This window comes from Furipterus horrens, unplaced genomic scaffold (genome assembly GCF_987537825.1).
Source record: "Furipterus horrens unplaced genomic scaffold, mFurHor1.1.pri manual_scaffold_5, whole genome shotgun sequence".
Lineage (NCBI taxonomy): Eukaryota > Metazoa > Chordata > Mammalia > Chiroptera > Furipteridae > Furipterus > Furipterus horrens.
Window position 1 is genome coordinate 192460760 of NW_028327175.1, and position 14811 is coordinate 192475570.

The 14811-nt window shown below is 47.0% G+C and overlaps 1 protein-coding gene across 1 annotated transcript in view; it reads right to left on the reverse strand.

Annotated features, from left to right (window-relative positions):
- Positions 1-12854: 12854 nt before the first annotated feature.
- Positions 12855-14811, reverse strand: part of GFRA1 (GDNF family receptor alpha 1) — a 193098-nt gene continuing 191141 nt past the window's right edge. Inside the window, exons 8-9 of the mRNA XM_090279561.1 lie at positions 14246-14299; positions 12855-13137 (exon numbers count right to left, since the gene is read on the reverse strand). Coding sequence (XP_090135687.1) covers positions 12982-13137; positions 14246-14299 — 210 coding nt within the window. The 3' untranslated portion in view covers positions 12855-12981. The remainder of the gene's footprint in view (positions 13138-14245; positions 14300-14811) is intronic.

Genomic DNA, 14811 nt, shown 5'->3' on the forward strand with positions numbered 1-14811 from the left:
TGCCCCCGTTACTGTGTAAGCTCAATGAGAAGAAAGGCCTGTTCTCTTTGATTCTCCACCCCATCCGCAGTGCCTGGAAGGAGGCTCTAGGGTGGACCCGTGTTAGGAAGGCCAGAGGGTCGGGGAGGTTGAGGGAAGAGGGCCTCCGCTGTGAGCAGGCTGCTCTGAGGAGGTGGCTGCTTCTTCCCAGAGGAGCTGGAAATGCTGGAAGCTGAGCGAGGCCCCCCAGAAGGCAGCCCCAGAATCACCTACTCCAGGTGCAAAGGCAGCTGGGCAGCCAGGGAAGGGACAGGCTCGCCAAAGGGGGCTGGGCAGCAAGAACGGAGCAGAGGCACAGAGACGGAGCCCTCCCGGGCAGAGGGCTGTGTCTGCCATATACCAGCACAGACTGCAGTCAGAACTCATTAAAATGTTTCCAGTAAAGTCATCGCCTAAAGGATCGTTCTGTTTCACTGTCAGTAAATCCCAAATTAAGAAAAAAAACCAAATGCATACATGGGTTCTTCACATTACAAGAGGATTACCAATTTAAAACCTTAGGTTTCCTTAAAGATCTAATCCCTCTGTGGCTTTGAAAAATGAGGTGATTGATGTGCAGGAAGTCTCTTTTGGAGTCCGATTGCCACAGGTTATAAACACAGACCCTCCAGTCAGGCTGCCTGGGTTCAAATCCCGGGTCTCCTCTGACCTGTGGGACTCTGCAAAGTTACATAATCTGGGAGTCCATTTCCTCATCAGCAATACTGGATGAGCAGTACCTGGCTCATAGGGCTGCATCAAAAATCCAGAGTGATGGTCAGTGTTGCTTGGAAGACTAAGCACTCAATGAATGAAGGACCCAGGGGAAACACAGGTTTCCTACTGGCAATGTGGAAAGGCAAGGAGCAAGCAGGAACTAGAACAGAAAGGATCTCGATGGCAGGGGGATGTGGGGAGATCTGGAGGTCCCAGATGGTGCCTGAGTGACCTGGGATTTGCTGGGTCTGTGCAAGGCCGGCTCACCCAGCGCCCAGAGGTAAGCAGTCCGCCAGGGGGCAGCGCTGGCATCTGCCCGGTGCTCCCTGCCTCTGCACCAGGGAGGAAGCCACCACCCTGTGCCTCTGCTGCGTTTGTTGTCCCACTATGGCTGAGATCTAGGAGCAGATGAACAGCAGGCAGAGACATCACCTGGCTGCCTGGCGCTGAGCACCTGCCTCTGGCTATCCCCTGATTACAGACAGGGTTATTCAAAGAACACTTAGTACCCTGGGAACATCACCTTGAAAAACTCAGTGGGATAGAAAAACAGAGTCTCTGATGTACTCTGCAAAAGCTGAAGTCAATTAAAATAGTTCGCAATTCCTGAGTGGGTGGAAGGATTCCAGAAAAGGAAGATGGGAAACTGAGGACAAGGCCAGCTTGTGGGGGAGTTGAGGAAGGGTGGCCGGGGTGCAGTGGCTCCTCCGTGGTTGGCCGGAAAAGGCCTTTCCAGGTCTCTCTTTCCCCATGTATACACGAGGGATGATCAGCTGCCACACCTCCAGGGCCACATGCATGGGAATGTGCTCTGCACACTCTAAAGCGCTTCCATGGTTAGGAGACATGACCTGGATACTCAACCCTCTCCAGGGACAGAAACATCTTGGAAGAAGAACAAGGGAGCTTTGCATCAGAGTCTGGTTGCTTTTCTACTGTGATATTGGTACCCATGAATGGTGTCAGGGAGTCCCTATCTATGGAGGGGAAACAGACTTAGAGGAGAAAGGGGCATCACAAGAGAACCTTTTTCTTCTCAATTTGGAGAATATTTCCTGAAGTCCCTTCCCTGGAGTTGGAATGAGATCCCTGCAAATCAAGGGGTAAAACGTGCTTTGCATTCCCAATCTTGGACCGCTTGCTTCCAAAGTGGGCGCCCAGTTCTGCGATAAGATGCAGGGAACTGTGTGACAGGAGTCCTTGAGGTGAGGACGGCAGGAGCCATATGCTGTCTCTTCCCCGCCACGTTTCAGAGGTGGGACAGGTCCAAATTTAGGGCAAGACGGGCACCAGGAACTGGATGAGTTTCCTGAGACAGCTGCTTTGCCAGGAGTCCAGCTCCTACCCTCCGTCACCTCCCCACGGGCCAGAGCTCCCGGTGTTTGCGGCCATCATCATTGAACTAGGCAGAAGAGGCCCAGGGAGTGACGGCCGTGGGGGATCTGGGGAGGTCTCCTGGGCACCGCTGGAAGTCGGAGCTGGGCCAGGCACTTGCAAAGTTGTACGATGACAGGTCAGCTACATTTTCCTGGACAGTCGGTGGGTAAATTAGATCTTTAAAAACACTTAGGCAGACTTTTGTCACTTGGTGTTAACTGTGTGCGTGGCAACTACTTTAATGGGTTTCATGTCTGGCATGAGGGACAGAAAGGAAGTGTGGCTCTCAGGGAGCAGTCCTGGCACTCAGATGACTTGTCATACTTCTTTTTAAATCTGCTATTCCTTTCCTCAAGGCGAGGGAGGTAATCTAATTATCTTCTGAAGACAAGTTTATGCTGCAGTATGTTAACTTGGGCTACTCTCATAACATGGCCCCGAGTGTGGGTAGAGCAGAATGAAGTGGGGGTGTGGGGTTACGAGGTGGGCCTGTGAACATTTCTGCTCAGAAGCCAGGAACTTTCCATCCACAAGACTGGAGGGCAGACAATAGTCTCAATAGGAACTGGCATCAGAAAACTGAATTCAACTCCCATTTTGCTTCCCTTGGCTATGTGGCTTTGTGTCAGTCACTTGCCCTCTCTGAGCCTCAGGCTCTTCGGTTGCAAAACCAGATTATTTCTATCTTGGACTTGCTGTGAGGGCTGAATGAGATCATGGGCATGGGAGCACCAAAGTGGGGAGCTCCAATAACCAACAGTCATTATTATGATTCCTCTGAGGGCACTGTCTGTAGGGCAAGGCTAAGCCTTGACATTCCTGTCACTGAAAGAGCTCCCCTTGGATGGGGTGGGACCTGTGTGTCATCAACCATGGAGTACGAAATTATTTAAAAACCCTCCTCAGCACAGCATGCCTGTGTGCCTCTGTAAAGTGCCTCTTCCCTTAATTGTGGCCGTGACTCTCCAAAGAAGTTCCGGGGGGCAGCAGCTCTCTGCACCTCAGGTTCCATGGGGCTTTGTGGATGCAGAGGGAAGCTGGAGCATATGGTCTGCAGATGCGGGGCACTGGGGCAGGGAGGGGTTCTAGCCCATAGAGTGCTCTGGGCCAAGGGGCCTCTGCCTCTTCCCTCCAAAGAGCGGGGGCCAAACCTGAGCTGGCCTCTAGCACAGCTCATCCTTCCTTTACTTTTTATCGTTTTAAAAACAATGGATAAAAAGAATACACGGGTGTAATAAAAACTGCATATCTAGGTGATAGCCATCCATCATCAATTTATTAATCCATCATTTACCTATCATCTCTCCACTTATCTATCCATCCATTTCACCCATCCATCAATTTATCAGTTCCTTCATCATCCCTCTATCCATCATCCCTCTATTATCTGTCTGTCTACTATTCGTCTATCTGCCTACCCACCTGTCTGTCATCTATCATCTATCATCTGTTTCTAAAATGTACACAGCTAGAACCATACACTTCATCGTCCTGTATCTTGTCTTTTCACTTAATAGACCATAGACCACTTTCAGTTTCAGTGAACATACATTTATTTATTTTTTTAAACAGGAGCTTGATATTCTGTCATCTAGATGTACCGTGAGTGCTTTAGCCAGTTCACAGCTGATGGACTTTGAGCTTGTTTCAGGATTGTTGCTCTTACAAGTCATCCTGCCCTGGAAATCCTTTTGCATGGATTTTGGCGTGTGGTTGAAGAATGAAGGGTAAATCCCTGCTGTGGAGTTGTTGGCTCAGAGGGGATCTAGATTTTAAATTCTAATACCTATTGTCAAACAGTGTTCTAAAAAAAGAATGTCCCTGTTTACATACGCACTCAAAGGCTTCTCAGGCCAAACACTCAACTCATCGTTTATAGACCCAGCAAATCGTCCCAGCCTGCATGGGACAAAGCTTCCCGAGATGGAACCCATTAGGGCAGCCAGCAATGCCTGTTTATGGGATTTTATGGGTCCTCCCACTCATATCTTTCACATCGCAGTTTTCGTTTACGCTTTATTTATATCACCAGACACACACCGTCTTGTATCTTGTATCTGTCACAGTTTTTATTCACTTTCTTGGTGTTTCTCTCACGGTTTTATGAGTCATTTCTTGTTCCAGCTCCTAAAGTTTCTACCACCTGCATCCTGGGGCTTTGGTTGTGGTCGGAAGATGATTAGAATACTAAGGGACTGAGGGAGGGAACACCAAGGGCCCCGCACGGCTCCCTCCCCCCTCTGCTTGGTGCTTCAGGGCAGGGCGTGAGTGTGCACTTCTTTCCCAAAAGCCAGCTGCCCTGACAGTGCTGGCTCTCTGGGGTTGGGTTCCCTGTGAGCAAACTTGGGGATCTCTGCTCAGGCTGCCCTGAGGACCCCCGCGCCCAGTGAGGTGCCTCTGTCTCAGGTTTTGCTATGTCTCTAAAACTCAAGGCCCAGGTCCAAAAGATCACAGAGGTTTTACCTCCGTTGCGGCACCTGGTGGAGATCACTCCCCACTTGGTCATTTGAAAGCAGGCCCAGGGAGCAAGGGAGGAGGAAACCCCCGTTGAAGAGAAATCACAAAGAACCAAGTCATCCTGCAGAATATCAAGGGCAACACAGCTCTGTCTTGAAATGGCAAGGGGTTCTTGATGGTAAGGGGACTGCAAGGTGCAGACTGAAAAGCCGACCACAGCGGCGAAATTCATCGCTACGTTTGTGTTTTGGTATTTTGCCTTCAAAGGTCCCAGTGGGGATAAGGCACCCAGGATGATGACTTCTGCAGAGAAGTGAGGGTGTCATATTTTGAGCCCCCCCGCCCCCCCAGTCATGACCCTAGTTCTCATGGATAAAAATCCAGCCTCATGCAATGACAAGTGACTCTTCTTTGCCAGGCACTAAGCCAAGTGTTGGTAATAAGGGAAACGACCCCCTCTAAGGCTTTACCTTTTATCAAAATACTATTTATGAGTTTACACAAGTAATTCAATACATATATGATAGTAGAGAATCCACCAACCCCGTCTTCTCATTATAAAACTTCACGTTGAAGATATAAAACCAACAACTCTACACTGCAGCCTGGCTCCCTCTGGAGAATATGGGAGCTATTAGGTTGCATCTAAAATGGTGGCTCTCAACAAGGGGAACTTTGCTACCTCCCTGCTTGCTGTCCGTGCCTTGGGGGCTGGGGGCGTGGGTTGCTACGGGCATCTAGTGGGTAGAGACCAGGGATGCTGCTAAGCATCCTGCAGTGCACAGGACCAAACACACCTCCCATTCCACCCCCCACCCCCGCCGCTGTCCCCAACACACACCCACCTGCAACAAAGACTTTTCCAAAAGCACCTGTGTCTCAGTCACATTTAGTCCTTGATAATCATCACTCATCTGCTAGACAAACCCCGATATCCTGACACTGGGGATCTCTATGTGTTTGTAGGCTTTGAGATCATTTCCCAATGAGTTCTGACATGAGAAAAAGATACCATAATAATCCTTTTTGGTTTGGTTTTTTAAAAAGAAAACGTTTATTAGGATATTCTAGGGTAGGGGGATGGCTGACGGGACTACATACATACAATCTGTAGTGCTTGAGCAAATGCGAACAGAAAATTCAAACATCACAAAACCCCTTCCAACATCCAAAGAGCAAAACGTGTTCTCCTCACACGTGGACGTTCCTCCGTGGGTGTTGGTGACAGCTGTGTGAGGAAGCCGCGTGGGAATGACCCCAGGAGGGCGCACAGGGTCCTTGGGAACGCACACACACAGGGCCATGAGATGGGTGTATTATCTTCAGCTTCTACACGTGGACAACTCAGGAAACGCACAGGATGAAATGGGGACCAGAAGGGCAGCTGCTCCCCCGAATCCTCTCCCAACCGGTAGAGTGAAGCCCACGCCCACCCTCACCCCAGCTCTGAGGCGGGGCATCAGAACCCCTGTCCCAGGACATCATCCCCAAACTATCCTAAAACCCAGAATCCTTATTTTATTCCACCTGCATTGTTAACCTGCAGGAAACAGAAAGAACATAAACCGAGACATACCCCTTGGGTTAAGAGTAAAAATGCAGCGCCGTCCAAAAAGAGCGCAACAAAAAAAGTCTCCACATCCTAAGTCTCACACAGCTCCTCAGCAGGAGTTGGATTAAACAAGAGAAAATAATTTCAATATCAAGGGATAATGCGGAGGAGGTGGGAAGACTCTTTAAAGCAAACTGTGGTGAAAAGTGTCCCCCCCTTGGGGGAGGGGGGCAAAGAGAGAAGAGAAAAGATAGATAATTAGGAGAATTATAAGGCGCTGGATTTCAAGTTTCTGAAAGCGGTTCTGTAACCCTCTGAGGACACTGAGCTGTTTCTGAATCCAGAAAAGCACGCCAGAAATATCTGACTGATGAAAGACCCCGGCCAAGGAAGGCAGGGCATGCTGCGATTTGGTGCTATGGCTTCCATTCTCATTTCCCCCATATTTTAGCTGAAGCTAAAAAATAAAAATAAAAAAATAACCAAAATCCAGATCAAGCACACTTGGCATGCTAAAAACGATAATGCTGGATCATACCGGTCTGCAGCATTTGTGACAAAGAGGAGTTTTATCTGTGAACCGCCAGTGCAAAGGTGCGGAGAAGCATGGAGTACCTTCAACTATACCTGCAGTAGACACCCTGCCCAGCCCCAGGGACAGAGGACAGGACTTTACCCACTGGTAACAGCCCCGCGCTTCCCATGCCTAGAGCATCCATCTATCAGTTGTTCCAATTCTCCAACCTACTTTAGTCTTATGATCTGTGTCACATTTGACAAGCATCAGGGGTCACTGCATGTTCAAAATTTTGCTCTTTTAAATGAGCACTGCTATTTGTTTGCTTTCTTGGCTAAAGCAGTTCTGATGTCTCCTGTTCTCATCTGCACCATGGCTGGTACCTGATGGCTGTGACAGTTTGCTGGCATGTCCCCCTGGCCACACTCACAGCCCCTCTGAGGTTCCGCGTGTGACCCCCCTGGACTCTCTGTGGCAGCCTCAGAGGCTTAGGCTGAGTGTAGGAGTGCAATGGTGGGGCTGGGGGGCAGGGTGGTATACATAGGAACACATATGGACCAGAACTTACTTCTCAGAGGCGGAGTCTGAAAAACAGCTTTGTGGACTATTTATACAGAGAAGTTAGATTCTCCAAGGAATACCAAAGCGGAGGGTTCTGCTAATCTGGAAGAGATGGGTGTCTCTCAAAGCTGCTGTCTGAGGGCGCCATATTCTTAAGTGACTCTTGGGGGACCTTCAACTCCCAATGATGGTTTGCCCCATAGAGTAGATGTTAAAAAATGCACTGAATTGGCAAACACCTGAGTTTGCTTCTCAGATTCCATCGCTGGGGTCGGTCTGGGACTGGTGGAGTGGTCCATTCTACCAGCATCCTGAACTTGAGGCAATAAAGTATCAGCAGACTCACTGGCTAACTTCCCATGAAATTCATCCACTCCATTTTGGGTCCTGTCCTTTCTGGGACTGGTTGGTCATGCTCAGCTTCTCCTGGGGACAGATGCTAGTTTTTCCTCTCTTTTCAGGAGACACAGTGGTAGACTTAAAGCTGCTTTGAATCTAATGCTTTCTTCAATTCTTCCTCCCAAGTCACCCTCAATAGCTTCAGGAGGAGCCTTCAGTGTCAATGGATAGCAGCTTGGTGCCATCAAGACTATGTGAACGGACCGGTTCTTGTTACCGTCTTACAGAATCAAGCCCTTCAGTGTTCCAACGTTTTCCATTTGCTGAGTGGGAAGTACCTACTATGGGTCATGCTTTCTGCTCGGGAAGGCTGGGTGAGTAGGAAGAGATGTTAGAATGAAGTAAGGGGCTGCTGGTCTCTGGCCAGTCTCTTGGCACTTTCCACAAAACTAAAAAGGGGGATTGGTAAGAAAGCCCGGCCTGGGCTGAAGAGAAGAAAATCAGAGAAAACCATTGATTGATGCTGGCGCTGGGCTTGGCAGCTGCCCTGCTGCAAAAATAAACTCCCCATGGCAGTGGGACAAGATGCTGATGTTGGCACCTGCCAGAGGCAGACCGCCGAAGTCGCAGCTGCGCTGGTCAGATGAGCCCGGAGACTCAGGGGGCCAAGACCTCAATCACTGGGAGCAGGCTGCACTTCTCTGCAGGCAGTTTACTGGGGCTTCGCCACCCCTCTGGGCCGGCTCTCAGAACAGTCAGAAGTGCAGGTGGCGTGTCCTGCTGCACAACCCGCGCTGCCTCCCGGAGGGAAGAGGAGCTCATCAGGAAGCACAGCGCCACAAAGGGAGGCCCGGGGAGGGTGCCGCAGGCCAGACTAAGCTAAGAAGAGGGAGCTCAGGGGAGGGCAGAACGGATGAGCTTCCCACTCGGGGATTAGCCTCATCTCCAGATTGCCTGGCGCCTGAGAAAGGCTTCTCCATCTTCCAGAAGCCAGGGTGAAGCGTAACAAAGGCATCTGATGAAAGAAGTTTCAATGTGGGTATGACTAAATTTAGAGTGATTAGGATAAAGAATTGATGGGAAGGGGCCCTGTCAGATACTTAGGCAATAAGTAACAAGGGTAGGGGCCGGGGCATCAATAATCAATATGAAATCAGCCAATACCTTAAGACAAATATTCTTGTGAAATGAAATGTCTCACTAAACACATCCCAGGTCAGAGGCAATGGCCAAATCCACAGATTTAAGGCCTCAACAGTGAGAATGTGTTTCAGAGATCTTGTCCTCGTAAAGAATTCTAGACAATAGACTTAAAACAATGGTCCCTTGAGAATAAAAAGCTGTGTCAAACTCAAGACATGTCAGATGTATACATGAGATATTTGTCTTAGGAATAACGGAACTTAGCCTCTTAGGGTAGCCATCAAAATTCTCAACTCTCTTACTCTTTTGGAACTTCAGAAGAAAAATGATCTTCTCTGTCATCCAGATAGTAGCTCTGTCTTGCTTCCCACAGACTCACTGTTGTCTAACTCAAGGGACTTCGACGCTTGTGTTAGGACAAGGTTCCCATCTGCATCAGTCAGGGACATCAGCAGACAGCACAATCCATTCGCCCCCAGCAGGCCTCTCCCTGCACCTTGATTTGCCCCCTCTCTCCAAACTCCCTGAAGTTAGCACGGACCAGCCCTGCTGCTGTGACCGTGCCTGGGCCATTCGTAATGTACTCATATCTATTGCCATGGCTTTTGGCCTTTCTTGAAAAGATGGTTCTCCCATGGTCTAATTTGCTTTATCAAAGAGCAGAAGCAACAAAGATCACAGGGGTCTGAACTCAGGAGATCAAGAACAGAGTCGAAGAAGAATTGGAAAATGTGAATTCACTTACACAGGCCTCTTCTGGCTCAGAGTTTATTGACTGAAATCAGGTGTACATGTCTGACTACATGAATGAAAACATATTTTTGAAAAGACAGCTCCTCTGAGAGCAGTCTTTTATAAATAATAACAACAGAAATACATTTATGCTGGAGTCTAAGAAAGGAATTTGCTAATTATTTTAACTCCCACGGCTCTATGTCTCTGTTCCCAAGCACTTCCCACTGACTTTGAAATGCTTCTGCTCCCCCCCTTTCCTTGTGCGGCAGATGGGCTGTTAGGGAGTGTCTCAGTTAGAGTACAAAGAGGCAGGTGGGAAGTGGGTTGCAGCTGGAGAGGGCCCATCCTCAGAGCGGATGCATGACGGGAGCAAACCCAAGGCCACCACCCTTCTGGAGGAGCCCTGAACTGTGTTTGATGAACTCAAACACAGAGCTTCTAAGACATTTTTAACTACAGGATAAACATTTTTTTAAAAATTTTCATTTTAATGGAAACCACACGTCTATCACACTTTGGATACAATTTGCTCTACTCGATGAAAAATAACCTGTGTGATTCTCAACTTACATCTTTTCTACTAGAGGCTTGAGAAATTCAGATATGGAAAAATAAAGATTCGGGTGGCATTCTGAATTCCCTCTCTTTATTGTGCACTTTCTTCTTTCATGTGCTCTATTAAAAAGATACACAAACATAGATTAGCTAAAGATATTCAACATCAAAGTGGGATGAATGTGCTTCTAATCAGTTTGGCAAATTTGCCTTACTTTTTCTTTGAAACAAGTGGGGCATGGCTAGACTTGATCTGGGAGTCATGGTCTACATGAACAGAATTTACTGTTTATGTTTTGTCAAAGTCAACTACCATGAGATGCTTTCTGCAAGAGACCCAAGCCTCAGCAGACAGCTTTCATGTTGGGTGGTTCCCTAGATGCAGGGACTGAAAGACAAGAGGTAGTGAATACATTTTGCTTTTAGCACTGCAAACGAAAGTGAGACAGGGAAAAGATTTAAGTCGCTTGCCTGCTCCAGTCCTGGGACAAATGATGGTGTTTGAGGGGCCACCGAATTAAACTGAGATCGCACCGAATGGCAGAAACACGTGCTTGGCATGATTTTCTAAGAATCTCTCTAACGTGTTGTCACTGAAGATCCTCCCCTCCCCCCAGTTATTTAATCAGCAATTTATTTTCAAATTGAGGATTTGGTAACTCTAATATGCTTCTATCGCTGAAGAAAAAATGGGATGCTTGTTGGTGATAGATGAGGTTTTACAAAATGTAATTTATATGTTGTACATTCATGCGTTCCTCACTGAAGGATACCCTTGTTAGCGCTGATAACTCCCGTTTCCTCTTGGTCACTGAAGCTAATTAGAGCTGCTGTTTACTGCAGAAGTAATCAATAGCTTCCCACAGTAGATAACATAGAATCATACCCATATGCAATTAGGCCAGTGTAGATACACAGGGATATCTTAATTAAAACAAAATATGCCTTGTAAGAGATATACTCTCATAGGTGACTGGAATTCCAAATATTTTGACACATTTAATGAGTTCATTTAAAGTAAGTCTTTAGGAAACATTTCACGAATCAAATTTGTTTGAAGAATTTTCCTTGAAAACATTTTGAAGTGGAAAAAGTTGGTCCTTAGTATTATCCATTTATGTTTATTAATATTTGGATATAAATGCACTGCAAACACAAATCGAGCTAAAAGATTATGCCTTCATCTTGTATTTAATCAATTTTCCACTCCAGTAACTTGACTAATTCTTACAAGGCAAACATCGGTGGGCAAGGGGTTCAGTATAACGTGGGCACCATGGCTTCCTCCTCCGGCCCCTCTACGGATGTGACAAGAAAGGCAATGCTCCCCCGCACTCTGTGAAGGGGGAATCACCTCTCCTCTATTTGGTTTTGGAGAAAGATGGCAACCAGCACCCCATCGATGGCTGTAGATTCTGAATCTCACCATTTCAACCAGATTTCCAAAGCGCACATTAGGGTCTACTTAGGGGAGAACGATGGAAGACGGTACTCAGCGCATGAGCCTTATATCTTCAGTCCTGTTCTGTTCTGGGTGTCTGTGCCAACCAGCTCATCTCTGCAGACCTAACGTTCACCTTGATCCATCAATCTTTCTTTTTCGCATCGTCAGCCATGGTCTGTAACGGAGGACACAGAGCAAGGTGCAAGCTGACTCCTGATGACCTCCAGGCCAAACCGCTCTCAACAGCCATCGCAGCTGGGAGTAAAGACAATCCTTAGGAGGAGAACTCTGGACCCTGGCATGGATCCGCTTCAGAAGAGAGGGGAGCATGTCTTTGTTCCCTGATGACAAAGGCAACATGAAAACCGAGGTACTGGATTGCGTTGATGGCCAGAGTGCCATTTGACATGGCAGAACACTTACAAGTGACCACCGGTTTCTTCACAGTTACGCACGCTTGCAAGCCAAGACATGAGAAGAGACAGCACTTGGCTCCTCCGTTTCCTCCTGCCTGTCCACAGTAATGGGGTGGAGAGCTTTCTGCTCAAGCACGAGGCTCCTCAAGAGTCTGCTTCTGACGGGCTGTAGTCGGGAAGTTCGTATCGGAGCTAACACCGCTTAGGAGAGGAAAATGAGCTCCGTGGGTTTTGTATTAAACCATCAGTAAAAAAATGGAGACAATATCTTTACCTTCAAAATATAGAAAGCCAATAGAGGAAATCATTTAGTAGTAAATTTTTTTTCTACATAGAACCTCATGTGTGTAAAGAGTATTATTAGAGCGACGATGCTCCCGCTATATTTGACTCTGGTTAGTTTTAAGGGCTTCTCGTTCGGGTAAGGCTCAGGAGAGTGTCGTTCAAGGACCAAGGCTCTGGGGTTTCACTCCCACGCTCACTCTCTGTTTTCACTAGAAGACAGACACTACATTTGGATGTGACAGGTGCTTTTTGTTTGGTAGGAGAGTGCAGAACTGTTTACAGAACATAAATGTTGGCGTGGAAAAGGACCGTACATACAGAGAGGTGAACATTGGTTCAAGCTTGTTTACACAAAGTCCGCCAGGATTCTCTTGATGAGAATCTTTGATTTGTGACCAAAAAACCTGTCGGGCTGCAGTTATGTCATCAGAAATCAAAGCCATTGCATGAAATATGGAAGATTCTTGGACAATACTCTTTTGCTAGCTAGTAAAGGCCAGAGTTAAATTGTTAAAAAAAAAATCATCATCATCATCATCATCATCAAAAACATGGCCCCAGTGGGCTTTACAGCCAAATTTCCACACTGTTCCTTTACAATATAACATACCCTAAAGACTTTTGAATTTGGAATGTAGCACTGCATTGGGTATCCCATAGAAGCCCCAAGGATCACAAGAAGCTTTCTTTAAAAAAAAAAAGAAGAAGAGAAAAGAAAAGGAAGAAAAAGTTTCAGTAGGGTAAAACTGTCTGAGCAATGTCTCAACTGAGCGCCTAAAACTGGAATTTCAGATATACAAGAGGACAGGAAACAGATAGCTTGATTTTTGCCTTTTTACATGTCCATATTGTTTTTGAAATGCAGCTACAATGTTCCCACCAAAGACAACGATAAAAGGGCAGGCAGGGCAGTTACCACCAGAAGCAGCCGTGCACTCAGACCACAGCGTGGAGGAGCAGCCATTGATTTTGTGGTTATGTGGCTGGAGGCATCTGCGAGACCGTCCTTTTCGTAATCACGCTGTAAGAAAGAACGTTTTCATTACCATCACCGCATGTGTTCATTCTGTCACAGTGTGTTTTAACCACACATCTTTCTCTCTTCCACCCCCTAACCCCTAACTAGCTCTGTCACTCACCAAAGCTGACCCAGGACTTTACCAATTCACTGACTGTGGTTTTATGGGAAGCATCATGAATCTGGGTGAGAGCCAGAAACGTTTGTCAACTGTCTGCTCAACATGTATTTTCTTGCTCCTCTTACATATTTTAAAGATTAGGGGGGAAAAAATGTGAGCTGCCACATATCCCCCTTCTCTCCCCAGATGCCCCAGTAGCTTTGAAATATGGAACCCTTCTCCTTCTGGGTACCATGGACTGAGGAGGCATGCTGGCTGTCCTTCCCCATCAAGGAAGGGGGACAGGAAGAATCATCTGGGAAAACCTGCCCAGGCCAGGACTGGTTCAGATAGAGATGGATCACAAATTGTGTCGGAAACCAGCAGAGAAGGCAGTGGTAGTCTTTCCCTCCATGGCCATGCAGCTCTAGGTTTTATAGTTAAGGAACCTGCCCTGCTTGCCATTTAGGAGAACCCAAACCAGAACCCAGGCTTCCGGCCTACCAGCCAGCACAGCTGTCCTTCCCCAGGATGAATTCCTCCACCCCTGCTCCAGCACCTGCTCAATCCCACTATCCTGCATCTCACACAGTGACCTATGATCACAAGAGCATCATCCATCTCCTCACCTCTGAATTGGGGAGAGTAACATGGCCTGCCCTAGACATCTCTGGGTTGCTATGGCAATGAAAGGAGCTGTAGATAGAAGACGTCCGGTGAGCAGTGAGAGTAGTTTCCTGGTATTATGTGACTGTGACATCGGAACAAGGGTATTCATGCTGGGCCCAGCTCTGAGATGGGCAGCCAGGTCCCACACTTAGTTCTAACTTTGTGTGCTGGGGTCCGATGACTCTACCTTGCTGCAAGGCCAGAGAAGCATGGAGGGTGCCTTACATTGTTTCTGGACTGGGAACCTTGTTGTCTTTGAGCCCTTCACATCACACCCTGCTCCAGGGCCCCAAAGGTTCTGTCTCTGGAAATGCAGGGAGACCCAGAAAAAACATAACTTACATCAGAAAGACAGAGGTGTGTACTGCCCGATACGTTGGATTTCAGCTTCTGTGCCTGGGGAGAGACAAACACACACACACATATAGAACAACTCCCACGTAATACGAAAGAGTAACTACTGATGATCCATTAATCAACTGTCTAGGGCAGTGCTATTAATAGAAATATGTGAGTCCCACATATAATTTTAAATTTTCTAGTAGCCACATAATTAAATACATAACAGCTGCAGTTAATTTTAATAATGTATGTTATTTAATCCAATATTTGCCATCTCAACATCTAATCAATATAAATATTACTGAGATACTTTACATTTTTTTTCCATTCCAAGTCTTCAAAATATGACACAGCCCATCTCAATTTGGATCTGCCCCATTCCGAAGGTTCAATAGATCCCTGTGGCTGATAGAGGCAACACAGGGCGAAGGTACTAAGGACAAAGTTTTGAAGTCCCTTGTATTTTGAATTAATTTATGTTTCTAAATGTTAATTTTGGGGAAGAGCCTTTAAGGTAAAACTGTTTCATGAAAAATCCCCATTTAGTAATATAGAGAGAGGTATTA